This window comes from Pyricularia oryzae, chromosome 3 (assembly GCF_000002495.2).
Source record: "Pyricularia oryzae 70-15 chromosome 3, whole genome shotgun sequence".
NCBI lineage: Eukaryota > Fungi > Ascomycota > Sordariomycetes > Magnaporthales > Pyriculariaceae > Pyricularia > Pyricularia oryzae.
In genome coordinates, this window is record NC_017849.1 from 1053454 (window position 1) to 1081039 (window position 27586).

Sequence of the window (27586 nt, forward strand, 5' to 3'; positions counted from 1 at the left end):
TTGTATACTACACTTCAATCTACAACATACTAATCCTCTGCGGCGACCGACGGCTCGCCTTGTCGAACCTGAATCCTTGAACTTGATGCAGAACCTCCATCAAGCTGACCTTGTCCCTAAAGTTTACTCTTTGTGCATTTGTACCGGTTTATGTATATGACATATATAACAACCAGGCGATCCAAAACAAACAAATGTTATCCAAGAATGACAAACAATGCTTGGTCAAGAGGAAGAAACCCGACTCCCAGACAATCTAGAAGGAAAAAAAAGTCCGCCATAACCAAACCATGCTCAACCAAATAACACAAAAGCCGCCCCTCACCTCACAATCCTCTCTGCAACCACAACCCTCCCCTTCTCCAACTCGATCCTAAAGTCAGCATCCTTGACCGCCTCGGCCCGGTGCGCAATGGCAATGACTGTGCTCTGCCGCAGCTCCTCGCGCAGCACCTCCTGGATCCGAAATGCCGTGTCAAAGTCGATGCTCGCCGTGGCCTCGTCGAGGATAACGATCGGGGACCGGCGCAGCACCGCCCGCGCGATCCCCACCAGCTGCCGTTGGCCCTGGCTGAGGTTCTTGCCGCCGCCGTCGACGCGCGTCCCCAGGTGGAACTGCTGCTTGCTCGGCGTCGCGGTGCCCGAGGAGGATGCCGTTGCGTCCTGCTGCTGCTGCTCTGATGGCGTGGTACTGGTCGAAAAGGACCCCGCAGTCGACGACGGGCCCATCACTCTCGCCAGGACGGTCGCGCACTCGGCATCGTCGTACTCGCGCAGCGGGTCCAGGTTCTCCCGCAGCGTGCCTGGGAAGAGCACCGGGTCTTGCGCCACGAATGAGATGCGCTTCCGTAGTGTGTGTTTATCCGTCCTTCCGATGTCGACGTCGCCGATCCAGACGCTGCCGCCCGAGCTGTCGAGTGTCGGAACGAGTAGTGGGGTCTCCTCGTTGCTTTCGCCCACTTGCTCCTGGTGCAGCTGAGCTAGCACCGAGTCGGGGAGGATGGTGCCCAGAAGGGCCAGCGCAAGCGTGCTCTTGCCGGATCCGGTGCGACCTGTCACAGCGACGGTGGATCCTGCGGGGATGCGGAATGACACACCCCTCAAACTGGGCTCGAGGCGTGGTGCGTATCGGAATGTGGCATTGTCAAAGACGATATCGTCGCTCGCCGCCGGCCATGTGCTACCATGTGCCGTGATCGGCTTGTCGAACTGCGGCTCCGTCTCGAGGTCAAGTAGCTCAATGACCCTCTCGACCGAGACAAACATCATCTGCAGCTCACCATACTTGCGGCACAGAAGGTGTGTGGTGTCAACAAATGTGGCAGCCGCCGCAAGAACGAACGCCACTGCGCCAGATGACAGGCCCGAGGTCATGGCGGTGATGGTCAAAACAAATGTGGAGAGCGCCGAGAGCGTATCGAAGCGGTAGGTCAGCCACGATTGCAGAGACCAATAAAAGTGGTCCATCTGCTGAAATGCGTCCGTCGTAACAATGATTCGGTGTTCAAAGTGCGGCTGTGCACGAAAGGCGCGGACAGTGGTGAGACCCTCGAGCAGGGTGCCAAAGTTGGACATGAGTGGTGACAGCGAGACCATCTCGAGGCGACGAAGGGACTGCGAGAGAGGCAAGAACCTGCTAAAGATGTAAACAAACAGCAAAGTCATTGCCAAGGCCAGGCCCAGGAAGATGGGTGTGGTGGTGGCTATCACGGCGACCGAAGAAAACCAGGCCACCATGTGAAAGGCAACCATGTACAGCTGCCCCGCGATCTGGCCATCAATAGTGCCAATGTCCGAAGTCAGCCGGTTCATAAGCCTTCCAACGGGGGTCACGTCGTAAAATCGAAAGGTGGCGGCTGACACACGCCACATCACGTCTTGGAAGAGTCTCTTGCCGGCCGCATAGACGATAGCAACCAAGGTAAGATCAGACATGAGCTGGGCAAGGAACTGTGCAATGCTGAGCATGAAAAACCAGAAGAGCCATGGAGTGACGTCCTCTTCGGGTGCCGGAAGTCCAAAGTCAAAATCAATCCATCCGCTCCTGTCGGATACCTGCGCCATTGACAGACCCTGAGCATTCAAGGAAGTGTGGGCCATGATGGATGCCATGCTTCGACTCGGCTCGACTGGGTCCTGTTTGTAAGCCTCGCCCCAAACCTTGAGGAAGTAGAAGTACAGCAGATTAAACAGCCTGTAAATGATGAATGTGAGAATGAGCAGCGCCCAGAGCCACAACTTGCCGGCCTTGACATAACGCCAGTACACAGAAGCCATGACTCCGCCGTGGGCGCGCCGCTCGACTTCGATGAACTTGTCCGGAATCGCCACACTGGCATTGTCATGAGCCTCGGCCGTTTCGGTAGCAGCCTCCTCGGCCTGAGTCTCTTGCACCGCCGCCACGCGCCGATGGAACGACGTGTCCCGTTCCAGCTCTTCGGGCTGGTGCAACTCCAGCGACGAGGGCCTGTCGGCAAATACCTCGTACATCTGGTCTGCCCAAGGCTTGAGGAGGTCGACACGATGCGTGACAAATACCACCGTGCGGCCCTCGCACAGCCCGCCCGGGGAGAAGAGCTTCCTGACGACAAACTCGGCAGTGTGATGGTCCAGCGCTGCGATCGGGTCGTCGAGAAGCAGGATCCTAGCTTTACTGTACACCGCCCTGGCGAGAGCAACCCTGGCCTTTTGACCACCAGACAAGCCTACGCCGTTCTCGCCTACCATGGAAAGGTCGCCGCCCTCGAATTCCTTGAGGTCGGGGAGGAGTGCACAGGCGTCGAGCGTGCGTCGATAGCGCCGTTCGTCGAACCCTCCCGAGAACAAGATGTTCTCCCGGATGCTCATGCTCTGCAGCCACGGCGTCTGCGCGCAGTATGCCTTCATCTCTTCGGGAACGTTGCGCTCGCCGCTGTACTGGTCAAGCTCGCCCAGTATCGCCTGCAGGAGGGCCGACTTGCCAGCACCAACCTTGCCACACACCACGGTGAGTCCCGGACCGGCCGACAAGTTGACATCGCGCAACACTGGGTTTTCGGCCGTCTGGCCTGGCCATGAAAAGTCGGCACCCTTGATCTCGAGCTCCTGCTTGCCGTAGGGCTTGTCACTGTCGTAGTTTGCATCTTCCTTGTCCGGTTCTGCCATAAAGCTCTCGATTCTTCCCATTGCAATGCTGGCGTTTAACAGAACCATCACTAGGTTGGGGAGGTCTTGAAGGCTGGTGTTGAGCATCGTGAACAGGTTAAGTGCGGGAAAGGCGACGTCCACCGATAGAGTATTGCCACCAATGACCGTGTATGCATAAAAGGCCGCTACTGGGAACGCGAAAGCTGCCAGTTGATTAAGCGCCCCAAGGGCCTTCTGGAGCAGGTTGCTGACGACGCGGTAGCGCAGCTCCGTTGCTCGCGTCTCGAAGATCTGTCCCAGCCAGCGATCCTGCCAATCGTACCATCTGAGGTGTCGGATCGTCTCGACGAACTGACTCGTTATCTGCAGTTTGAGATCCGTGACGGCCCTGCGAGCTCTCTCCCACTTCAGCAGCACCTTGATGACAAAGACGTTGAGCACCTGCGCGAAGAGAAGGACGAGAATGCCCAGCAGACTGGACGGGCCGAGGATGTTCCAGATTAGGGCGAGACTGAGAACAAAGTTCATTGGCTTGGTGAAAAGCCCGGGGAACTCCCAGAAGCGCTGGGCGACCTCGTAAACGTCGTTGCGCATCAGGTTGAGAATTTTGCCCATGGAAGCCGGAGCGCCGGGTTTCTCCTGGTGTTTCGTGTCCTTGCCCTCTCCATCCTCATTGTCTTCGTCGATGCCTGGGAACGTAAAGGCCTTGCGGCGAATCGTCTTTTCGTAGATCATGGTGATCATCTCGCCGCGCGAGCGCTCGTAGCACCTGCGGCTGAACCATAATGAGAAGACGGCAGACTGAGCCGCGATGAGCCTTACCAGTAGTGCAAGGGCTGCGTATGCGACAGCCACGCGGAGGTTCTGCGCCCCGAGGGCGGAGAGGAGTTGCTTGAGAAGCACGACCTGGGTGAGGGCGCATGCAGATTCGAGTATGCCGAGCGACGACGTGATGAGAAGGTCCGGGGCATTTGCGACTAGAATGCGACCAATGACGGTGCCTTTGATCTCGCGAAAGAGAGTATGCAGACGCTTGTGTTGGAACTCGAAGGGAAGGCGCCACACATCCTCTGGGTGGACCTGGCGGTTGTAGCCAAGCTGTATGAGATTGCCCATCCAGCTGATAGTCATCCACTGCCATACGGAGAAGTTGTCCTCGGGGCTGCGAAGCTTTTCCGTAGGCGCCACGTCGTCCTTTCCTGCCACCTCTTCTGTGCCAGCGGCGTATGGGTTGCGCAGAGGCATGACTAGGACGATGCCAACCGAGACCAGGGGAAAGAGAACTGTCAGCAAGAATAGTAGCAGGGCAGTCGATGATGATGTCGTCAACGTAGGTACGCCGATCAGAAGGGCGAGCTGAGTGACGAGAAGACCGGCGTTGATCAAGAAGACTGCACCCGGTGTCGTTTGGGGGCGGTCGATTGCGATGATTGCTGCCGTCAAAAACGATGGAATGATCGGCATCAGATAGGGAAAGCTGAAATCGAACAAGCCAGCGACGAGGGCGCTGGCGATAGCGCTGGCGATGGAGATGGCGAAGAGCGACTTGGTGTAGACGGTCCAAGTCTTATGCGTAGGCTTTGCATCGAAAGCCCCGTCTTCTCCGGCCGCTGCGACCGCGGCATAGCTGCGGTGGTGGCCATTGCTCCGGGTCCGGTCCGGGGCTGTTTTGGAGACGTTTGGTTCATTTGCAAAAGCGCGCAGCCAGGCCGGTCGCCGAGCCCAGAGCGGATACAAGCCGTAGCGGCAAAAGACGACGACCACGGCCAGCAGCAACGGCACGTGCGTGATTGGTCCGATGCACTGGTCGCCAAATGTAGCTTCTTCGGGTATCTGGGTTTGGTCAGTTAGATCGCGTCTCTGCGGTTCGCGGGCAAGCAAAGCTCTGATTGAGAGATCAAACGTCGCGACGTCAATTGGAAACGGATCAATCAATTAGAGATACATCCATTGGCCTGTATGTTTGCCTGGCGGCTTCACCATGAAGCGATTGTACAGGCCATGCTATACTGGTGATGGATAATTGCTGCGCGTACCCGTGCAGGAGAATTGAGCAAGAGGAGAAAGAGGGGCGCTGAGGGGAGATGGAGCTGGGGTTGGGGTAAGCAGAACGAGCAAAATGACCGAGTTCACAACTTACCCAGACCCTTTCGCAACAAGAATAACAGGGCGAAAGCACCCGCTGCCAATCTGGCGGGAGCCTATTCATGGCAGCCATTGCGGTTTCTCGAAATAAAAGAAACCTCCTTTTGCGCAGCCCTTCGGCGGGAACTTGGACAGATGTTGGTCAAAAAGTTGGCGACTTGGTTGGCGACTTGGTTTGACTCGCCTCTTCGGTTTAAGAAGCCGAGTCCGGCTGTGTTTAGGCCGAGAGACCCTGTTGCCCTTTGATTGCTGGGTTCGGTGGGCCGTGGAGGCAAAGATGCGGACGCTAACCCCACGTTTAAGCTCCGTTTCGCCCCCAGCCCTCTTATTTTTCACTTTTGAGTTTCTTCAATTTTGATAAAAACGAAAAAAAAAAAAGAAAAAAAAAACGTAAATGAAGGAGAAAAAAAAAGAATTGTCATATGAAAGCCAGTTCCATTTCAGCCCAGCTTTGCAGCGCTGCGAGTTGTGCTCCACGCTACCCAGCCAAGCCAGCATTCCAAAAATTAATTAATCGCAACTGCAGTGACCAGAAAGGCGGGGAACGAACCTGTGGAAGAGAAGGATCAACAGTGGTCAGTGATCAACACTTTAGATCGGCTGAAGCTCCGAAAAGGCGGGCTTGGCTTCTGTTGGGGAGGAGAAGGAGAGCAAAAAAAAAAAAAAAAAAAAAAAAAAAAAGAAAAGGGGTTGTCTAGGGTTGCAATTGGAGGGTTGTCGCCGATGGAGGTGCGGACGGGATGGTATTGCGTACAGTACCCGGTGCTCGGTTTTTTTTGTTTGCATGTACAGCTCACTAAGCGAACAAAGCAGCCGCTGTCGATTCGTGCTTTGTTTGATTGATGTTCGGCTATGTATAGTAAAATTCGGGACGAGCAGATGCATGTGGTTTTTTGTCTGAGTTTTTTTTGGATGACTGTCTTGGAAAAATATTATAGGGCGAATCGTAGCTAACCAAAGCACATAAACCACGCCTGAAATGCAAATGCAATGCAGTGCATGTTCCTATCACCTCCCAAATTGGGGCAAGCCAGCCCAGATATTAGATTAGAAAAAAAAATAGAAAGTGAAAAAATAAAATAAAAATAACATTCTTCTTGTTGCTGTGGCGTCTCCTCGTCCGGTGACGAGACGTTGCAGTATGTGCGTCTTGCAGCATGGGCGTCCCACCCTAGCTATAGTACATAGTAGAGGCGGTCTCTTAGTCGCGGTCTAGACCGGAGGCTTGATGTAACCAGCAAGCATGTCGCACGCCGCGAGGCCCCCAGGCGCAATATAAAAAAAAATGCGAAAAGACAACAAAAAAAAAAGTCTATTGAAGAATAGATGTGATCGGCATATGCCAATGGTGGATATTAATTTAATATGTACAGAGATGTCCATGCTCCAAGCTGGTGCACTGTATGTTTGGCCCCCAGTGCGGGTCTCGATATCGACACCAAAGTTTAAATGGCTGGTACGTCCCGCAGACCCCGAAGCACTGTGGCCGCGAACTTGGTCTCGGAGCAGTAAAGCGTCTCGAAAAAACTAGGTAATTTTGTAATTTTTGGATTTTTTTTGGAGGTGTTTTAAATAGCTGCCCAGCCCCCTGATGCTATAATATTGTTGTGCTATAATTTTATTTTCATGGTATCATCGATCGTCCCCCGCTGATTTTGGATCTTCATGCTACCTAGATCCAATATGATGGGTTCTTGCTCGGCTGTCTCGTATGAAACATATTTCTCAGGCTGTATTGCCGCTTGGGGACGCCTGCCGTCGGCTGGGGTTGCTGTTGGGGCTGCAGCGTCGCCTTTGGAGAGTATAATGAGCTGGGTGAAGCGCCCGCCGAGCCGTTCCCTTGACTGCTCTGGGCGTTTTTGGGGAAGAGCGATGTTTGGATGGGGTATGGTTGGTGTGCAGTATGCAGGAACTGCGTACTCGTCTGGGATTGCGTGCCCCAGTTGCACATCGTCACTGTGCTGGGAGTCGAGGGCATCTCGACTGGCACGTCGACGCCGGGGGCCTCGACGGGGGCCGGCGCAGGGGTTGGTGGTACCGAAGGCGGGGGAATGCGCGGAACCATCGTTGTGGTGGGAAGAGGCGGCACGCCGGCAAGCACGTACCTGCCCATCGAAGGGTCCAGTACCCATTGTCCCTGAGGGGTCATGGGTGACGGTGCCCCGAGGTAGGGCGTCCCTCTTATGCTTCCGGCTGGCACAGAAGGGGACCGCATTGTGCTCTGGTCCATCATACGCCAGTCGCGCATCGACGCCACCGTGGACGCCCTCGAGAGGGGTGTGTTGGTGCCCCCCTTCATGCTGCTAGCACTGGAAAATATGGGTCGCTTCTCCGGATCATGCATGCTCGGATGCATGCTCTGGTTGGGGTTCTTCTTTCGTAGTAGTAGGCAGTATGTTATTATAGCGCCGAGAAGCGAACCGACGACAACACATGATATTATGATGCCCGTCTTGGCCATCATTGACAGTCCACTGGCGTTGTTGTTGTTGTTGTTGTTGTTGTTATTGTTGCTGTTGTTGCTGTTGTTGATGTCGCCCACCGTGCCACTGTTGGCCTCCGCCGACAGTGACACCCCTTTTGTCGGTGTTGGGTTCTTGTACTCGCCCGGGGATCCATTGTCGCTGTTGTCACCACCGCCGGTGTATGAAGTGCTTGCATCGAAGGCAGTCTGCATGAAGCGTCCCCTCGTAAAGGCGAGGGGGGTTTTGGAGTCTTCGCAGTCGGCCTTGAGCAGCGCGTACACGGCCCAGAGGTCGCCAGGAGAGCTACGGCCGATGCAGATGGCGGCGCGGACGGGGAAGCTGCTGATGTCGGTGCCCGGGCAGAGGCAGGCGTTGATCTGGGAGTGCGTGGTTCCCGTGCACGTCGAGGTGTTGGCGGACCTTTGCAGGCACTGCTGCGCCGACTGCGGGTACATGGAAAAGTCATTGGTGTATGGTTGATCTGGTGCCGCCTGTGCTTGTGACTGCGCATTCACGGCTATGCTGGAAAAGATGACGGCGAAGAGAAAAGTCGACAGGATGCTCGCTGCCGTGGTCGACGTTGACGATGGCATGCGTCCAATAATTACTGTTGATGACCGCATCGCGGCGACTTGGCGGGATGAACCGCGACTGCTCACTGGTTGCGGAGTGGGTTTGAGGCCGGTGCTATTTCCCTTTTCTGTAGTGGCTTCCGCCACCGTTTATACTTTCAAGGCGCAGCACATGGGATGCAAGCACGAACCCATGGATTTGAATGTTGGTGACAGGAAACGAACGAAATAACCTCAAGGAAAGGAAGCGTCAACCCAATGCCTCATCAAGAGCCCAGGTAACGCAGAGAAAAAACCGAAGGAATGTACTGTTTGTTTGTGTGATCGCGATGGTACAAAAAGGCAAAGAAGAGAAGAAAGTAGGAAAAGCAAAGAAAACTCGAGGTTCCGATGAGGCAGCTTAATTAGGACATGGCGACGCATTCGGCCCCCATGGGACATGCTGTCAAGCAAGCGAGGGAGGATATTCTTGGAAAAGATCAATCCGCCAAAAGCCTATCAGGAGGCGTATTCAAAACTGGATTGATTCTCCATCAGTGTCAAGGCCCATCAATGCAGTGGGGCCAAGTAAGGTCAATAAAGTTCGTCGCCTCTGGGGTCAAGAGCTAAGCCAACCTTGCCGACAGGGGTCATGCTGCCAAAAACGGTCAAAATCCAGTCCTTACAAGTGGTTTCCCACACCGGGGTGTTGCGGTTGCGTCGAGGCTGTGGCGCTGCGACTGGGTGCCAGAAGGCACAAGAATAGAACGTGCTACCATGGGCGTAAGGAAAGTCATCCATAGCCATAGGTAGCCATGGGGAAAGGCATGCACACACAAGCGCCGCCCAGATCAAGGCTGTCTTGGCGTTTTGGCGTTTTGTTTATCGACGATGTCTATCTTTAAGACGAACGCGATTCTAGAAGTCCCGAGGCCGGTTTTTCTCTCCGGTGTAGCAGATGACGCGCATATTTTTTCACTTCGAGAAGTCCAGTGGCAACACTCGAGACGCATACCAGAACTGCGCTGCTTGGCACAATATACTTCTTTCACTGTATATTTTACTTTCGTGTGCATTGAATTTACTTGATTTTTTTCTCCGCCATCAGCAGTTGAAGACGCCTCGCCTTTATGCCAGTGACGGTCAAGTTTCCGGTGTCCGGATTTGACGCCTATGATGCTCAAGTTGCCTAGGGTGTCTTGTCAACACTCGCGCGGCTACTGCTGACGAACTTCTGTCAAGGGAGGAGCGGCAGTTGGAAATCAATCACGCTGCGTCTCGCATCGATCAACTTGTCAGGTCCTAACCCCCAGGTCAAAATTCGTAGCTCATTTCCCACATGAAACATTTTCGTAATAGTGCGGTTTTTTTTCATCGTCGGTTGACTAAGATACTTACCTAACCTAGACTAGTACCTGCCAAGTACGTGTCGTGCAAACCTAGATGGACTGACCGAAATATTTTCTTCGCGAAGATTCATGCAACAGCTTCATGCATAAGATTTGCTTCATTCTAGAGAACACCATCAGCGATCGATTTCTTGCGCTTGGGCCGAAAGAGATGTGCATTTTCATGAGTTGTTCGTTCTTGGATCGGAAATTAAAAAAAAATAATCGAGACGAACCAGACCTCTAACTATAAGCACGCATTACTGAAGTGGCGGCAATAACAAAGCTCAAGCGCAGAATGCGACCCAGCGTTGCATAAATGGTTCTAGCCATTCATAGGTGAATACAAAGGAAAAACGAAATACCTGCATCAACTCAGCATGAGTGCCTCAGCGGTATATTTTGGCTGCCACCCACTTCAACTGGGGCAGGAACAACAAGCATAGAAAAAGAAAATAGAAACACAAAACTTTCATTTCCATAAAACATCCCTGGGTATATACTGAAAAGAGACAAGAAAAAAAAACATAAATAACAAAACTGCATGATACAGCCTTCCATCCTAGCCTATATGCCTAAAGCATCCTCTTGCTGAGGCATTTTGGCTTTCTTCGGCCCGTTCATCTTCATGATCTTCTCGGCAGCTCCCTCGGCGACAATCATGACAGCGACCTGGGTGTTGCCCGTCGGCACGTCTGGGTGAATCGATGCGTCCACGACGTGGAGGTTGTCCGTCCCGTACACCTTTGTGTTGGTGTCCACCACGGCCGTCTTGCTGTCCTCGCCCATGCGCGCGGACCCGACGTAGTGCGACCCGGACACGAAACTCTGGGCCAGCTCCGCCCCCGTGACGTTGGGCTTGACCAGCGCAAGGTTGCTCTCGGGGGCCTTGACCATGGCGATGATGCGGTCCAAGAAGGCGGCTGCGGCCTTCTTGTCGCCGTCGCTGTTCATCCACGGCTTCTTGGCCCAGGCGGTTGCGCCCGACGTCGCGTTGATGGTCAGCTCGCCCGTCGAGGTAAGCCCGTGCGTCATGTACACCTTGATCTTGAGCGTGTCGTTTGCGCCGACGCTGCAGGTCCCCTGGAAGAAGCGCCGCTGGCCGTCTCCCGCCGCGTCGCCGCCGACCTCGGACCAAAAGTTGAGTCGCTGCGTCGACTGCGCCAGCAGACCCGACCCCTTGGCGAAGAGATCAATGTCCTCCTTGGGCGGGCTCTTGAGCAGCGCGGCGCCGTCGATGGACTCGAGATTGGCGCTCGAGGACGAGTTCTTCATCTTGAGGTCGAGCGAAAACACCGGGTGGTCCATGACGCCCTGGCCGACGGGCGAGCTGATGAGGGCTTTTCTGTCAGGAAGCTGCACGCCGTTGGCCTTGGCTGCGCTGACGATCTGCTGCGGCTGGCCGATGCCGCTGGCGTAGAGGATCTTGGGGGTGGACATGGCGCCCGCGGCAAGGATGACCTTGCCTGTCTTGGGGTCCGACAGAGAAATGACCTCGCGCTTTCCATCGGCCATTTCTACCTCGACGCCTGTCACGGTCGAGTCGGTGCGAACGGCCCGAAGAACCTTGCAGTTGGTCTGCAGCCTGAAGTTCTTCTTGCCAGCGGTCAAGGAAAGGTAGCCCTGGACAGGACCGGACCGGATACCCTTGTTAATCTGGTTTGCGTGGGAGCCGAGTCAAAATGTCAGTGTCATGTTCTTTCTTGGGCTTTGACTCTTTCGTAGGGACCACGATTCGGAACGACCTGCAGGGATGTAGACTTCGGCAATTTTTGCAACCTGAGGGAAGGAATCTTACCATCCATGGAGGCTGCGTAAAGACGTCTTTCTTTTCGTCGGGGTTCGCAACGGTATCGACGCTCCTGAATCCCGCGGTCGAAAGAAACTTAGACAACACGTCGTAGCCACCCTGATCGTAGCGCTTGCCGTCCGCAGAGGGAGTTGTGGTGCCGGGGATGCGCTCATACAGACGCGCCGCGGCGTCCTTGACGTCGTCCCACTTCCAGCCCTTTGGGAACTTGTCGTTGAAGTCGGCCGACTGCGGGTGGACGTACATCATGGCGTTGATGACGGTGCCGCCGCCCAGCACGCACCCAGCGCTGCCGGCGGTGTCGGTGCAGTACGAGCTGCCCGGTGCGGCCAGAAACAAGGCTGGCACGTCGTATGGTGTGACGGTGCTGTTCCATGGGACCGAGGCATTGCCACCCGTGCTGTGGGTCGATGCGCCGCCTCGCTCGAGGAGGATGACTGACTTTCCGCTCTCCACCAGGCGCTGTGCCACAACTATCCCCGCAGCACCACCTCCAGCCACAATGTAGTCAAATCCGGTGGCGTTTGTAGAAGGACGGGCCGGCGCCGTGTTGTTGCCACGGGCACGGCCTTGGGCGTATGCACCAGTGACTGAGAGGGCCAGAAGAGAGAGGAACGAGGACTTCATATCGACTGGAAAGAAAATGAAAAGAATAGAAGAAAAAAAAAGTCAAAAAAGAATGTTCACCTGGAAGAATGAATGTAAAATTCCTGGAGCAACTGTTGGCTCATGAAGAAATGAATGTATTTTGCCAGCCCGCGATGTCCCGACGCGGGAGATGTCTGAGTTCAACAACTCGAGAGCGGTATTTACTGCAAGGTCTTATATCAGGGCACGCAAAGCCTTGATCTTGGCGATGAAGATGCATTATACGGCATTTGTTGCCGATGAGTCCTATCTCTTGTTACATATATACAGGTTTCCCAATCCCAAAGTTGACTTTGTTCCCGATGTTGTGGGCCAAGTTCACCTCCGTGCCCACATCCCCGAGCTCCATACAAACCGCCACCCTCAAAGTTGCGGATAGATGGCCGGGTCCCACGGAAGCATCATGGGGGCGCAATCGGCCCATCTCGGAGTTCTGCCCCGTAAGGTCAACATCTTGCTCTTTGCCAAAAACTGGATTTAGCATGTCTTGAAGCGAAGCCGGCGTGCCGAATTTAGCTGTCGCTTAGATGCTGAACAGGAAGAGAAAAAAAAAACATCTGTGGTTGACATAGTCTAAAGTTGCCAATCTGGAACCGAGAACTCGGTTGTCTGCTCAGCCTGGCTGGGCGCTCTATTGTAGGGTCTACTATATTACTATAGTATAGTGCCTTGGTTCCCACTTATGGAGTCTTCTGTGCACTTCTGGACCCCATGATCTGCACGGGGAGGGCCTTAATAATACCGCTCCTATCAAAGACGAGCTTCGTGTAAACGTGCAGGCCTCACTTTGCACGATTTGGGGTGAATCTTGGCGCCTTGGCAGCAACCCGCCATGGTCAGAAGTAAATGGGCAAGAATCAGGGGGAATGCGATTTCGCCATCCCCCTTTTCTTCTTCTTTTGTTTCTGTACCCGATGAGGAAAACACTCTGCCCTGCTCTGATTGGCAAACGAGCAAAACTGACAAGGTCGTCCAATTGGCGCATGCCATGTTTTGAGACGCCCAGAAGTCTTCTCTCTCTCTCCTGACTCGTGGGCGCATGAAAAAGGTCCAGCAACTTGGGACGAATGGGTCCAGGCTGCATAAACCCGCCCCCGCCCCGCTGGGCTGGACGTGGTATTGCAGTGCTGGATTGCCAAATTTAGAAGGGAATCTCCTTGTCGCCCATGCGATTCTTTTTCCCTTTCTTCCTCGGGCGTAGGTATTTTTGCTGCTGCTGCTCTCGCTAAGTGCTGTAGTTGAAACGCGGTCGGTCAAGCCGAGAAGCGTGGAGAGGCATGGTCATACGTACGTGTAGATCAATGATCATATTTTTTAAACTTGACATTGTCGTCAGGATTAAGAAGGCGAACAACGGCGGAGGGAATGCCGTAATGACGTGTATCCTTCAAAATTTGTTCCGTGTTGGAAGCAGAAGCAGAAGGTCGCACACATAGTAGCAATAACAGATTTCGATGCGACGCAGAGGCCACCTTTGAGCTGGGTCCATGTTATCCACGCTTCTATCACGTTTAAGCTATCAGACGACAGAACCCTACGATGCTACTTGGGGGCTGTGCGTTGTGGGCCCCAGGTAACGTAACTGCAGGTGGTTTATTCGGTCCGCGACGCAGTAGCCTTGTCCTACGAGTGCGACTGCATAGTCATAGCCAGGGCGATGCGAGTCAATCGCATGGAATGTACTCGGCGAGGACCCAGTGCTTCCTTGACAAATCAACAGACCGACTTGGACGCGGTTTTCTCCGCGTCGACTCAAGGGATCGCAGCACGGCCTCGGTGACAACTCAACACGAAGTCGTATTTGGTCTTGTGGCCCTCATCACTAAGCTTAGAAATAGGGGCCAAAATGTCCACATTCCCAATTTATCCTCTCGACAATAGGGGCTCAGCATCTCTCGCTAGCTATCTTTATTTGAGTCGACCCACGCGCGGGATGTGGCAAATAATACGTTTTTCTACCGTCGGGCGGTACTTCAATCGGCATTCGGAAATTTGTCCTTTTCTTTTCGTGCGCATAGTTGCCACTGAGTGTAGTCGACGTGATCCCAGACTACATACCACGATCAGGCCAGTTTTGAGTGATGCGACGCAGAAGAGTTTTCCGATGGGCAAGTAACTGCCGATGAATACACAAATACACTGTACACCATCCAGGCTGCACTTTGTGCTGGTAGCCTATAAGGGCCAATAATAGCCCTACGGTGCCGCCATGCTCTGGTCGTCAGTCACCCCCTTGGGAAACTGTATATGCGATTGCCTTTAATGTTTCAGTTCTAGGCAAAAGTGGAGTCTCTACTTCTGATTATGCTATTGGATGATATGTGTATGTCTTGAACTGAGCCTGAATAACAGTTCTTTGGGAACCAAACTAGACTAGCTTCTCGGTCACACCCAACGGCGAGTATGATTTGCCCACAGACTGGTTGCAAAAGCAAACGCTCGTTCTAGGAGACTGTTTCCCCTTTCAGAAAAACTTCTGTATGACGCGATGGCTTTTGGGGACAGCAACGGGATGCATCATTTCACCCCTTAGTCAGATTCCGCTGCCTTCACCAGGCCTAGTGATTTTCGTCTTGGTTCGGCTTGTGGTATCTTACAAATCAATTACAGCCCAGGGATACCAGGATAGTTAGCCTGGCTACGAGATCACACAGCGGTAGTCTTCTACGGTATTGGGCACAAAACAAAAAAAAAACACCCCTTGTAGCCCTATATATATGCGTGGCCTTTTATTAATTTAACTGTTCGCGGGAACCCCCAAGTACCACAATTATTGTTCTTGTTCAAAACTATTACCAAAAGCCGGCAGCACCCACAAGGCCCACACCATTGAGCTTCTGTACAATGAGGGGGCGATTTTCACTCTTACCGCTATAGTAGCCGATGGTTCAGGGGTCTTGCCGTCGCTGTCGGTATTAGGTACCCACCTCATGTACCTGCGGTAGCATAGTCTTGTGATCCTTGCATGTTGACCTAGCGCTACTTACTTTGGCCCCCAACCAGGAAGCCCCAGTGATGATTTGAATTTGAAAAGTTTTCACATGCATGGTAGTTGCTTCTAGCTCTTTGTCAGAACTCAGAAGTTCCCAACTCTGGGGCAGACCCTCCTGTCAAAATATTCTACGGGCACTTAGCTCCGCGTCACAACTTACCTTCAACAACGTGGTTCATATTACTCATCCTGTCCACCGACCTCGGTGAGGCCTTGGCTACCCTTCCCTGTCTGGTATACAGCCAGGTGTGGGTAGCCAACAGTGCTCCTCGTAACTTGATTCCACATAGCCGCCGTCATCATAGCCTCAGGCCACCGGCTCAATATCTAACCACGCTCGGTTGTGAGTATATATCGTTGCCCGTGTTCTTAGTACTGTCCCTCTTGCTTCTGTCGCCCAGCTTGAAGAACTTTGTCGAAGCGGCCTGCGCGCATCCAAGCCACGGTGCTGTTGTATGAAAGTTTTCGGCGTTTCCCGTCTCCACTCCTGAGTTGTGCGATTATGCTGTGAACTTGACTGCTTGGTAGTGTGTAACTTGGCAGACCGTGGACAAGCTTGCCAACCAGGTGTGCATGCTATACAAATCAATACGAAAACCGTATACTAGCTCGTGCGGTCAGCCCATCCATGTATATATCCTTAAAAACTCTGTAAAGTCAGTTTCGTCGGATCGGCGCGGGGGGAATGGCGCAGTGGTTAAGCGCCATGGCTGTTACTTGAGTAACGTAGGTTCGAATCCTGCTCCCTCCACCTCCTCCCCGCTTACCCGTGGCAAGGATAACCCGGCTGGCTATCGACAACAACCACCCGCCTGTGCCGTCGAGCCCACACTTGTTGGGAACTTCGTCTCCATGGCTACAAACGACCGACAGCTCCGCTGTTTGGACACAGGCCCCTCTCGATGAAGAGCCGTCAACTGCCGTCAGACGAATCCTCCGTGCGCCTGAAGGCACGGGGTCGCGTCAGTGAACAAACCTGTAAGCAGGACCGGGCACGAACCCGGTCAGGCTCGATTCGCTTCTATGCCCTTGTTTTCCGCTGTGTAAATAGAGAAAATAGAAAGCGCGCCGAGATACCCCTCGGTAGGTTGCTAACGGCCGGCTAATGAGCCGGGCCGAGCCCGGCGTTAAATAATACTACTACTACTACTACTACTACTCGTCGGATCGGCGGACCAAGGATCGACATACAACCACTTTTATCCACATATCCTAGATGGCAAAGTCTTGTACAAATATGCGACTTGGAAGGCAAGCACCTTGCAGCTCCGAGTAACATCTAGAACTGATAGACTTGACGTCTTTGAATTGATACACTTGAAGTCTTCAGCCTCATTGACTCGGCGTACTTGCCTTCATCTGTCTCAGGCCGTCGGTCGAAGGCGTTGGTTGCCTGGAATTCTGGATTTGACATGGTCCAGCGTTGTGGAGACGCGAAGGTAGTGGCGGGCCGTCTTGCCATTTATATTGCTGACATTGCCAGGGGGTGCTTAGATCAAGCGGGTAGTCGGCCTTGGATAACAGCTGCCGCATTCTGCCTTACACGAATGAATTGGTTGTGTTGCACTGGCGCGAGGTCGGGAAGGCACTACTTTTGCTCCTTCTTGGCGCAGGCTCGAGGAGATTGGAAGGTTCCGACGTTGCAGTCATCATACCTTAGCCATGAGGGGCCGTCGGATTTCCCTCATTTGCGGCTAATTACCAACCAGTAGAATTGACTGAAGGAGCGGAATGGGGAAGGTTGCCTGTCCTGCCTGTCTAGATCCTGGGGTCGTGCTGATGCCAAGCTTTGCCGAGAAATGAGTAGCATGTAGCCCATTGTGGCAGGATTTCATCGAGGTAAAAACACAAAGCCCGATCAGGCAAAGATGGGGGCGATAGAAACCGGCGGGTTTCCTAGGTTGGTATCCTGCATATAATATTGATTACCATAATCACAGAGCCGCACCGTGTTGGGCTAGCGTAAGGCACTACCAATGTTACGGGTGGTGCCAGACGCACTTGGTCTATTACCACTTGGCGTAAGAGTCGCCGATGCTTGGTTGCCTAAATCTTTCAAAGCCCATGGACTGATTGAGGCCATCGGCAGATGCGATTATGGTATTTGCACGATAATAAACATGTATAAATAGCCTCAATCACGTTGTTATCAGTAATCTACTTTTGATCGTCCGGTCAGCAAGCTCCTGCCCAGCACCGGAATCACATCTCGGCATCTGACAATCTCCCCGCCACCTTCACAAGATGCAGCTCACTCGCTTCCTCAGCGCTTGGCTCCTCCCAGCCATGGCGATGGCTCAGACAACTACCTTCCAGACTTCAACCACCACGGCCACAGCCACGGCCCCCGCCACTCCGTCCCCCACCATGCCCGGTCTGGCCCCCAACTGTGATGGTTTCCACAAGCTCGAGAGCGGCGATAACTGCTATGAAGTTGCCGCCAAATACGGAATCACCATGACCCAGCTCTATGCCTGGAACACGGTAGTGAATGATAGTGAGTTTTTCAATTCTTTCTTTGCAAGCAGGCCACACCAATCGAGTTTTCATCCCTCTGACAAAATTCCACCACCAGCTTGCTCCAACCTCTTAGCCGGCTACTACATGTGCGTGCATGTTCCCGGCGCCGAGGCGCCGACCAAGCCGGAACCCCAGATGCCTGGCGTCGTCGAGAACTGCCAGAAGTTCTACCAGATCAAGGCTGGAGACGGCTGCTGGTCCATCTATACCGAGGCCGGCATAACCTATTAGCAGCTGCGGTCTTGGAACACGGGGATCGATGCGGCTTGTGGAAACTTGTGGCCGGACTTTTACGTTTGCATTGGTGTGTGAGGCTGAAGCTTAAGATCCGGCAGTGCAGCATGGGACGGGCTTTCTTGAGACTTTTCGATTCTTGTCATTCTTTTGTTTTCATTCACTACTTCGACATTTCCGTATAGTCGCTTTACGAGGCTTCTCGTTTCAGTTGGAGAGAGGATATTTATCTTGTATGTCTTTTCTAGCTATCCCCCGTCCCTACTGAGACCCTTTTTTAACACAGAATGCCGTCCCAGCTTCGTCATTGGCCAGTACTACCGGCGCGCTAAGAGCCGAATGAAACACACCTTACCCACGCTTGCCAAGTGACAAGCCTGCACCTTATGCAGGTACGAGGATCATCATGCGCCTGACGAACCTGGGCACAATAACTGCATTCGTACAACGTTTTAGATCAAGGTATTTGTTCGATTTGATCGGTATGAATCTCACTGCAGAAGCGGTGTTGGGTGTTACTTGGCATTTTTCTAGCCCTTGGACATGGGTTGAGAGTGAAGTCCAAACAAGATTTGTGCGGGGAGCCTCTCTGGGCCTCGGAAATGATAACTGCCAGCTGGGTGGCCTTTGTTCGAACAAATCCTGGGATGCAGAAAAAGAAGTCGGTACAAATAACAAAGAAACAAGAATTCAAGTGATGGTAAGAATTGATATATCATTGTTTGGGTTTTGTAATTTTGATGAACGGTGTGCAGCTATCTAATAGGGGATAGGTAGTCTCAATGCTGCTAGTGGCTGCTGATCTGTCCCGAATCTAAAAAGATTTACTGTTCTGTAAAAAATCATTTGCACTCGCAGTTGGCAAACGCCGTATCGAACATGGTTGAGTGGATCAACCAACATAGAGTTCTGAGCAGGGTCCTGTTGTGTTGCCCTTGGCGACCTGCTGCATCCGGCAACCACGCGGCTCTTACACGGACGCGTTTCTCCTCAGAGGTCTAAGAAACCGATTGGGCGGGGTAATACGGTGGGAATAATCGATACGGGATACGGTACTGGCTCAAGGCACATGTCAACCTTGTTCCTTCGGTGTACTATGTTGAGCTTGAAAGTATCCAAAAAAAAAAAGTATCGGCGGCCCTCCCGAACTTGAATGGGAATCGCGACTCTTCTCGGAGCTGGTTGTCCGGTCTTTTCGACCAATTTGGGCGCAAAAGCAGCCCTTGAGTGCAGCCCATCCTCAGGTGCTGCTGATTCTATTATCTGATGTACTGATGTCAATATTTATATAAGAAGCCTGTGATTTGAGCGTAAACCACCGCGTAGCATCCATGTCTTGTTCACTAACTGTAGATGATCCAAACTCTCCCCTTATGATGCATGCAGCAGCCGGGGCAGTACCTTATGTAACCCGTGTATTTGACAGGCCAGGTAAACATTGAGCGAGGAGGTCGCCAAGTCCTCAGATCTCACTCACCGTGACCTGATCTAGCCGCCAGCCTTGTTTGTTATTCTCTTCCGCACCGACCACGTCTACGTCACTTGCCCACACAAGGCTTCTGCACTTTCAGAGACAAGCAGACGCGTCTTCACCGTGCCTTCCTACTTCGAAGCCTCTTATTGATCACGAACTGGCGGGGAACTCTTTACATCATATTCTCGCCAGTAGGCGGGGTCTTTTTCTGCCTCTATCCCACTCTTCTCGTCGCCTTCTTTTCTCTTCCCTGTCTGTAACTATTCCCGTCTCTTTCGATACTTTTTCATCAATCTTTTCTGAATCTCTTCAACAATCCATCTCGCGATCCTACGTGCCATCTTGTAGGAAGATAAAGAGAGATTGTTTTATCAACTCCATCACGAAACAACTTGTTTAATATCATTATCGCTCTCTTTTCATCACAAAACCCACATTTTGACCACCGACCCAAACTAGGCACTTGCCGCTCACTCGCGCGATCATGGATCTCGCCGAGTGTTATGAGCGAGATCGTCGCAGACAACCTCTTCCCTACACTCCCGCCCTGCCCATCGACCGCGCCAACATGGCAACTACCCGTCATCATCGCGACAGAGCTCCAGGCTCTTTGATCGGGGAGCGTACTCCGCTGCTTCCACCTCCCGGTGGGTGGCTTGAGGACGCGAACAGCACTGGTTTGCGAGAGTACATGCGCGCCACGGCCCTTGCAAATGCTCGCCGGCCGTCTAACAACCAATTCCTGCCCAAATACCCCATCCGCATGATCGCCCAAGCAATCCCCATTCCCGTGTGGGGTATCACCTTTCTCGCGATCCTCATAAACATCATTGTCTGGGCGGTCGTCGTATCCATTGTCTACTTTCACCCAAAGCTTTATCCTTCGATCGCTTTGTCCTGGGTTCTCGGCCTTCGTCATGCCCTAGACGCCCCCAATGTGTCGGTCATCCACCTGGTCACTCGACGCCTGATCGCCAATGGCCAGCGTCCCTGCACTATTGGATTCTGGTTCTCGCTCGGCTACTCTACCATTGTCATCATCACTTGTGTTATGGTGGCGGCTACGGGCGGTGCTTTCGTCAAGCATTTCGGCAACATCTCCCAGATTGGCAGCGTCATTGGTACAAGCATCTCAACCGTTTACCTGGCCGCTCTCTGTGGAACAAACATTTGGGTCCTCTATCAAGTCTGCTACAAACTAAAGGCCGAGGTGGACGGTCGCGTCAGGCGTCCTCCCTTTGACATTTGTATCCCTCGAGATATCGTTGAGGCAACCGGAGATGGTGCAATCCTAGAGGAACTGGTAGACGAAGAGGCATATCCCACGGTATTTGAAGACGAAGAGAACGAGCCCGCAGCCCAGTTGCTCATCGCTAGTCAACGACTCAACTATTTCGAGCGTCTCGACAAGCGCTGGAAGTTGAAGAAGAGGCTTTTCAAGGTATCGGGCAAACTCTACAATATGATCGACAAACCCTGGAAGATGTTCCCAACCGGTATGCTCTTTGGCCTCAGCTTCGGTGCTAGTGCCAAAATTGCTCTCTTGGGCTTGACCAGCATTCAGGTTGCCCAAGCCAACATCTGGTTGATTATGATCTACCCGGCCCTTTTCACTGGTAAGTTTGGAAGCAATACTCTGGCATTGCTATTTGGCCCGTCAGCTAATGTTTACTCCTTGTCCACAGTCGGCATGTGCCTTGTTAATTCCGTCGACAGCGCTGTCTTCATGACCCTCAACACGAGCCGGGCCTTCGAGCGAAACGTCACGTCCATCCTCAACTACTCTATTGTTATGACTTCGGTGACACTGTTTGCATCCTCGTTTGTCTGCGCCATTGAGTTTCTTGCTCTTGCGCGGGCCATCTTCAAGCCCCAGCCAGGAAACGTCTTCTGGGATGGAGTCACCGCTATTGAAGACAACTTTGCCGTCGTTGGCGGTGGAATCTGTGCCCTGATCATCCTCATGGGCACCCTGACCATTTTCTTCTATCGGTCGTGGGGAGTGTATCAGACAAACAAGGCTAGACTTCACGCAAGGTGGGCCGATTGGACAGCCCGCCGTCAATTTCCTGTGAACCCGCCTCCTGGCACCAATCAGAACCCTCCCTTGTCTGTCAACCCTCCATCGCCCCCGCCCCCGCCTTTGCCTACTCTCCCCGAGTATCTGCCTCTACCTGATGCGGAGCATGTGGAGGATCAGACTCATTGGATCTTGAAGCCTTTGAAGTTTCGACTAACGATGTGGCAACATCGTTACCAGAGATCCCGAATCCCACCATCCCCTCTCGACGCCGCCTCGAACGAGGAGCTGTATAACCGCTCGAACACACAACGGATGAACAACTTGACAGCCGAGGACTTTGTTGAGGACGAGCGGTTAAGGGCGTGGGCAAAGTACAAGGGCTGGCGCATCATCAAAGAGTACGAGAGAAGGAGCCGGGAGTACGATGAGTACAGACTGGCTCACAATATCAACTAATTTCTTCTCCAGCATGGAGACCAAGAGCCAGCCACCAAAACAAACAAACAAAAAAAAAGAAACAAACAATGAGATAACTCTCGACAGACACAGCTGTCGCTGGGTTTTCATGTATGACCTGACTACTGTACGACACGATCACACGATTTATGAGCGGGTGGGCGGTGGCCGATGAGCACACATTAGTGACCACTCAAGGAACAGCCAGCCCAAGAAGATGCATCCCTGTCTATTATTGGGAAAGCTTTGTCGGAAATAAGACGATTGCGATGCTTCATTGGAGGACCGTACAGGCATGGACAAAGACCGAACCCAGGCGGTCTTGGGTCGTTATTGCACTTTGTTGATTGTTTGATTTTTCTTTGATTTTGATTTAATTTTTACACTATGACTTGTCTTGTTCTTGTAAGCATTGCTCTCAGGGCTGCCATCCTTTTTTACACTCAGCCTATCTCTGGTTCAGCTTGCAGGCCAGGCAATGGCTGGCACCAGTTCATCACTTCATTACTTAATGTTTTTTTTTACTTCGGAAGTTCGGGTCTTAACGAGCGATCTTGTATGGCGGTACCGATATGCATTAGAGGTGGTGCATTGCTTTTCCCAAGATACTTTATGTCTTATGTCTATGGTCTGACCTGAACGGTTTTGATACCCAGGAGTTGTTCACATGTATGTATATCAATCTCATAGCCCAAGGAGAAAAGCCCGCACTCCCGAGGCGCCTCGCTGTTTAGCAAAATCAACACAAAGCTATTCAAGCCCAAAAAAAGAAGAATAAAAAACAAAATGCTCTTCCGTCCATGGTGATCATGATTTGTCCTCTCCGTCCTTTGCAGAAACCGGCGGCACAGCAGCCTTCTCGTACTCCTCACCGTCCTTGCTTACAATGGTGGCATACTTGGCCAACTCGCCACCGCCGTCCTCCTTGTTGGTATCGTCCTTCTTGACTTCGCCCCTGGCCCCGCCAGCGTTGTTCATGGCGTCGTCGAGGTCCATCTCCCCCTTCTCGCCCATGCCGCCCTCGGACAGCCCGCCACCCTCCATGACGACCCTCAGCTCGAGCGCCTCGTCCTTGCTGTAGACCCTGAAGCCGACGACGCAGACGGCGTTCCAGGGCTCGGCGCGCGCGTCCTCGTTGTCCGTCTCGTCAACGTCGACCAGCACGGGGTTCGGCAGCCCCGCGGCCTGGGCGGCGGCCGTCTGCTCCCGCAGCTGCACCTTGGGGTTGGCCGTGTCGTCGTCGGACGAGTCGAACAGGTCGTCCCAGTCGCTGACCGGGGAGTCGGACGAGTCGTCCTCCGAGTAGGGGTCGCGCTGGTTTTGGGCTTGTTGTTGTTGTTGTTGCTGCTGCTGCTCTCGCTGCTGCTGCTCCAGCTTCTTTTGTTCTTCTTGGGCGGCGAGCAGCTGCTTCTGGGCCTCGGCCTGCTGGTCCTTGTGGTATTGGCAGACGATTGGCAGGGTGGACGTGGTGGTGGCGTTGTTCGACTCGGGCTCTGGTGGAGGGCCGCCTGTCACCGGCGGCACTGGCACCTTTTCGCTGCCGCTGTCGGCATCGGGGCCTGGCGTGACGGTGTCTGACTTTTCGCTCTGGGGTGTGTCCATGGGTGTGTCCTGGGGCGAGCTGTCGCTGGAGGTGGTGCTTTCGGCGTCTTGCTTGCACTCTGTGCTGGAGGCGTCGGTCGCGACGTCGCTGTGAGTTGGCTTTTCTTCGGTATCTTGCTTGTCTGCTTCGGCAGCTGTCTCGTCTGCTTTGGTGGCTGTCTCCACTGCGGCGGCCTCGTCTGTCGCCTTGGGTTCGTCTGCTGGGGTATCCGCAGTCTCTGCAGCAGGCTTGTCCTCAGTCTGGCTCTTGTCTGCGTCGTCCGTCTTCGCATCTTCGACCTTGGGTTCGGCCGCTACCTTTGCGGCCTCCTCCTCAGCCTTCTTCTTCTCAGCAGCCTCCCTCCTCTCCTTCTTTCTACGCTCCCTCTTGGCCAGGTTCTTATCCCTCTGCTTCTTGTGCACGACTGTCTGCAGCCGCCTCCTCTCCCAATTTGCCTTCCTCTCCTTCTTGCGCTCCTCGTCGGCCTTGGAGTGATCGCAGGCTCGGCGCTGCCTTGCCACCTCGGCCAGGTGGGCGGCCGCCTTGCTGTGAGCGAGGTCGTAGGCCCTGCCGACCTGCGCGAGCTTCTCGTTCTCGACGCGGGCGCGGCACTCCCTGGCGACGACCTCCTCGACGCTCGACGAGCCGTTGAGGCGCTCGCCGCCGACGCAGATCCATATGCTGTAGTTGCCGGCGGCCATGTCGGGCAGCTCGACGCCGACGGACCGCTCCATGAGGTAGTTTGCGTGCGAGCGGACAATGTAGTCCTCGGCGTCGGGCCGCCCCTGCTCGTGCACGCGAAAGTGCAGGTCAAAGACGTACTGGCCGCGCAGGCCCTTGAAGTAGCGGTCGTCGAGCTGCGACAGCACCAGCACCAGCGGCGAGTCCTTGGTCAGCTTGACGTGGAACTTTTCGTGGTACTGGGCGCGCCACGGCACGTCGACGCCGATCCAGCGCTGGCTGACGCGCCAGTCCGGGTCGCTGAACAGGCGCGTGCGGTCGACATGTTGGAACTTGCGGAGCAGGTCGTCGTACGTGATCCAAAAGACCGAGTCGCTGCCAAAGGAGTGGCCCAGCTCCTCCTGCACCTGCCGGTTCCACTCCTTGGATCCGTCAGAGTATGCTCCTTCCCAGATGCCTCGCCCCTTGGCGCCCCAGGGGTTACTGCTCCGCGGGTGGATTCAATCAGCAAGCTGCAACAAAAATAGCGGTGGTCCAGAAGGGTCCAGGGGTGGCGCTGCTGTGCAGCCTTGGCAAGAAGCTGGGGAAGCGGTGTGGAAAAAGCAAAACAAAAACCGCCCCCACTGAAATTAACTTGTCAGGGGGGGTTTGCAGGGGGGCAAATGCGACTTACCGAAGTTTGACCAACCGGGTGCCGTCTTTGAGTGTCCGCGTCTCAACAACATTGTAGGCATGTCGCTCTTGGATGCCATCCCTAGTACCCGTGCCGCCGTCGAGCAGACCGGTCGAGCACCCAAAGAGGAACTCCTTGTTGCTGTTGTTGAGTTCGTTATCCCAGAAGACGTCGGTGTCGAGAATGTCAGAGGTTAGCAGCTCGGTCGTCACACCGCTGCTCAGATCTTCGAGACCCTCGCCGATCCATCCCCCAGCAAGGGATGCGTAATCTCCGTGGGCCTTGGCGTAAGCTTTTTCCAAAAGAGGCACCCAGGTCTCGTTTTGGTCCTTGTTTTGGCCAAAGAATAGTGCCTTGGAGCCGGTTTGGTACGTCTTGCGGTACACCATCTCGGCTTCCTCGCGCTCGATTTGCTGTAAAAGATCGCGCTGCATACTCCTGTTGTCCCAATTTGGCGATTTGAGGAAGAGCTTATCGTCGATTATGGAGTAAATCCACTCGCCATCTGTCAAGACGTGTTAGCGCATGTCCGTCGCTCAATGTGAAATTACAATAGTGCTTCATACCTTTGTAAAACACAAAACCATAGATACCAATACGAGTATTGTACTCGACACAGGTCCTCTGGATGGCGCCCTCCACGTTCGCCAGGCCGCTCATACTGGCCATTAGCCAGCAGTCGCCCAGGCCCCCCTGCTTGACATCCGATCCATTGACATTTTTCATAAAGGTCGGGTTGTCAAAGATTTCATGCACACGCTTGACAGCTTTTGGCACCGTTGAGCTCGGATCCTGGAGAGTCGACGTGTTGAGTGCGAATTTGGTCTTTCCGAGATAGTTGAGAGTGTTTCCCTTTTCCCATTTGAGATCCCAGTCCTATGCAATGTTAGTCGGCCAATCATTCCATGCAAACAAGTCGATGCAGGGATGAACTTACCAAGTCGAACCCGGGATCCCTATATCTCTGGTTGACCCTCTTGCACTCCTGAATGATCTTGCGCACCTTGCGCCTGCACTCATCCGCCGCCCTCTCGTAGCCAGCCCACAGGAGCTCGTTTTCCCGCTCCGACGAAGTCGACGCAGGCACGGGCTCAAACGGCAGGATGCTGAGGGCCTTGGTAAAAGTCTTCTTGGAGAACCGCTCCCAGATCTTGTCGATGCTGTGCTGAGGCGGCAACTTGATCTTCTTCTTCTTCTTGTCGTCACCATTGTTGCCGCCCGCTCCCAGCGATGGCTTTTCCTTCCTGGCGCGTCCTGATGACTGTAACGAGACAGCGCTAGAGGAAGTACCTGGGCTGGGTGTCAAACGCTGGCACTCGTCCTCCGAGTCGGAGTCGTAGCCCTTGCCCCTTGGTGCAAACATGATTTTTGTGTGTTGAGGGGGGTATATGATGGAAAGAAAGAGGGGAGGAGGTCTGAAAGTACTGGATGTGGCTTGGTGGATGAGTTACTAATAAACAGTCGAATAAACAAAAATAATAATAATAATTATGATATAAAAAGATCGACTGGTTCGTATCTTCAGGGTCGTGTTCGGACTTGAGCAGTGAGATCGCCGGTCTTGTTTAGTTCAAAGCACCTGACACCTGACACTGAGTCCAAGGCCGCCTGGGCTTCTTGAGCAACTAGACTGGTTCTAGCAAGGCGTACAAGGCGATCAGAAAGACGGGCGCACGTGCACGCGGGTAAACAAACAGATATCCACACAAGAAAACAGTTTCCTGTCACCTATCAAGGTTGTGCCAGTGATGGGCGGGAGAAATTAGGAAAAAGACAATCTGTCAGAAACCAAGAGAGTCGAGAATCGAGAACGGGGAATATAAGACATCGAAAGAGAGCACGGAGGGAAGAGCGGTGGGGGTCCCCCCCTTGTCCAAAGAGCCTCGAGGGTATCGACTCATTGAGTGCAGGCTAACCCAGGATTTGGGGAAAAGTGCTTCTAGATGCGACGATTAGCGGAACCAAGCAAAAAGGCGCGGGCGAACGTCCGGCAGGTGGACACCACCCAAGAAGAAAAAAAATAGGGGCGATGGTGTGAAGATGGCTGATAAGGGAAGGACCCTGAATATCAAGGGTTGTCTTTTTTGTTTTTGTCTTGGCATATGGGTTAAAAATCAAGGGTTCTACAGGGGGGAACTAATATTTCTAGCTCCGACAATCGGCGCTACGTGAATTGGTTGGTGGGTGGCGGCCAGATGCAAGACAAAATGAAGAGGATTAGCGGATTTTCATCCTTGGAGAGAAGAGAGAAGTGGCGGTCGGGTTGGACGGAATTGGCGGAGAAAGGGAGGGAGCATAAGCAAAAGACAAACGCTTCCCGGAGCGACGGCAAGATAAGCAGGGGTGCCAGAGTCAAAGATGCATGGTCAATCTCGGGGGCCTGGCTCAAAAGTGCGGTCGGTTGGCGCTAAATGGCATGTATTTGTCAACAGCATCCCAGGGTCATGAACACGAAAATCCATACATCAAGGAGTGCACTAATTGAGGCGGGGATGGGCAAGCCCTGCCGTGAAGATCAGAAAGGCATCTCCAACCAGTTGACGAGCAGGTAAACACTGTGTTTGTTTTGTTGGGGATGACATCTGCATGGAAATAGGAGGATCTACAACCAAAGGATCAAGTGAGCCTTGCCGCCTAACCTAAAGGACAAGGTGCCTAGGCATCGAGGCATATCTGGAGAATACCGAGGCCAGACTATCTTGAGGGTAAGACCAAGTCTTGCAAGTAGGGTGGCTTCGGTGGGCAGCTGAGCAGACGTTACAAATTCCAGACTGGGCTGATTATTTGGCACCCACCAACCAAGACAGTATGCGGGCCT

At 53.4% G+C, this 27586-nt stretch overlaps 7 protein-coding genes and 1 pseudogene across 8 annotated transcripts; 3 read left to right on the forward strand and 5 right to left on the reverse strand.

The window, feature by feature from the left end:
• Positions 1 to 112: 112 nt before the first annotated feature.
• On the reverse strand, positions 113 to 5451 carry MGG_07567 (multidrug resistance-associated protein 6). Its single transcript, XM_003711434.1, has 2 exons — positions 5267 to 5451; positions 113 to 4959 (listed from the first exon to the last, which is right to left on the reverse strand). Exons 1-2 carry the CDS (start codon positions 5342 to 5344, stop codon positions 322 to 324), a joined length of 4716 nt encoding a protein of 1571 aa, XP_003711482.1. The 5' UTR covers positions 5345 to 5451; the 3' UTR covers positions 113 to 321.
• A 1339-nt stretch (positions 5452 to 6790) lies between these two features.
• MGG_07568 (uncharacterized protein) lies at positions 6791 to 8512 on the reverse strand. Its single transcript, XM_003711435.1, has one exon. It carries the CDS (start codon positions 8357 to 8359, stop codon positions 6944 to 6946), a length of 1416 nt encoding a protein of 471 aa, XP_003711483.1. The 5' UTR covers positions 8360 to 8512; the 3' UTR covers positions 6791 to 6943.
• Positions 8513 to 10150: 1638 nt separating this feature from the next.
• Positions 10151 to 12112, reverse strand: MGG_07569 (cellobiose dehydrogenase; the record flags this gene model as incomplete). Its single annotated transcript, XM_003711436.1, has 2 exons — positions 10151 to 11331; positions 11474 to 12112. 2 exons carry the CDS (start codon positions 12110 to 12112, stop codon positions 10243 to 10245), a joined length of 1728 nt encoding a protein of 575 aa, XP_003711484.1. The 3' UTR covers positions 10151 to 10242.
• Positions 12113 to 14925: 2813 nt separating this feature from the next.
• Positions 14926 to 16539, reverse strand: MGG_16657 (uncharacterized protein; the record flags this gene model as incomplete). The annotated part of the gene is made up of 7 exons (XM_003711437.1): positions 14926 to 14970; positions 15121 to 15197; positions 15286 to 15400; positions 15458 to 15573; positions 15893 to 16069; positions 16317 to 16337; positions 16443 to 16539. 7 exons carry the CDS (start codon positions 16537 to 16539, stop codon positions 14926 to 14928), a joined length of 648 nt encoding a protein of 215 aa, XP_003711485.1.
• MGG_20126 lies at positions 15805 to 15876 on the forward strand (annotated as a pseudogene). The gene has a single exon. The product of its transcript is annotated as a tRNA-OTHER (tRNA).
• Positions 16540 to 17156: 617 nt separating the features above from the next.
• Positions 17157 to 18732, forward strand: MGG_07571 (LysM domain-containing protein). The gene is made up of 2 exons (XM_003711438.1): positions 17157 to 17622; positions 17701 to 18732. The coding sequence occupies exons 1-2, from the start codon at positions 17370 to 17372 to the stop codon at positions 17874 to 17876; spliced, it is 429 nt and encodes a 142-aa protein (XP_003711486.1). The 5' UTR covers positions 17157 to 17369; the 3' UTR covers positions 17877 to 18732.
• Positions 18733 to 19837: 1105 nt separating this feature from the next.
• Positions 19838 to 21832, forward strand: MGG_07572 (high-affinity nickel transporter nic1; the record flags this gene model as incomplete). Its single annotated transcript, XM_003711439.1, has 2 exons — positions 19838 to 20969; positions 21039 to 21832. The coding sequence occupies 2 exons, from the start codon at positions 19838 to 19840 to the stop codon at positions 21830 to 21832; spliced, it is 1926 nt and encodes a 641-aa protein (XP_003711487.1).
• Positions 21833 to 22392: 560 nt separating this feature from the next.
• Positions 22393 to 26762, reverse strand: MGG_07573 (uncharacterized protein). Its single transcript, XM_003711440.1, has 4 exons — positions 25706 to 26762; positions 25335 to 25644; positions 24769 to 25273; positions 22393 to 24578 (listed from the first exon to the last, which is right to left on the reverse strand). Exons 1-4 carry the CDS (start codon positions 26129 to 26131, stop codon positions 22640 to 22642), a joined length of 3180 nt encoding a protein of 1059 aa, XP_003711488.1. The 5' UTR covers positions 26132 to 26762; the 3' UTR covers positions 22393 to 22639.
• Between the last annotated feature and the right edge of the window lie 824 nt (positions 26763 to 27586).

Coding starts and splice junctions, on each gene's coding strand:
- MGG_07567 (XM_003711434.1), bottom strand. CDS start 5,344: ATGGCTGCCATGAATAGGCTCCCGCCAGATTGGCAGCGGGTGCTTTCG. Junction 4,960..5,266: donor CTTGTTGCGAAAGGGTCTGG/GTAAGTTGTGAA, acceptor GACCAAACCCAG/ATACCCGAAGAAGCTACATT.
- MGG_07568 (XM_003711435.1), bottom strand. CDS start 8,359: ATGCGGTCATCAACAGTAATTATTGGACGCATGCCATCGTCAACGTCG.
- MGG_07571 (XM_003711438.1), top strand. CDS start 17,370: ATGCAGCTCACTCGCTTCCTCAGCGCTTGGCTCCTCCCAGCCATGGCG. Junction 17,623..17,700: donor GAACACGGTAGTGAATGATA/GTGAGTTTTTCA, acceptor TTCCACCACCAG/CTTGCTCCAACCTCTTAGCC.
- MGG_07573 (XM_003711440.1), bottom strand. CDS start 26,131: ATGTTTGCACCAAGGGGCAAGGGCTACGACTCCGACTCGGAGGACGAG. Junction 25,274..25,334: donor TGGTTTTGTGTTTTACAAAG/GTATGAAGCACT, acceptor ACGTCTTGACAG/ATGGCGAGTGGATTTACTCC. Junction 24,579..24,768: donor ACCCGGTTGGTCAAACTTCG/GTAAGTCGCATT, acceptor CCCGCGGAGCAG/TAACCCCTGGGGCGCCAAGG.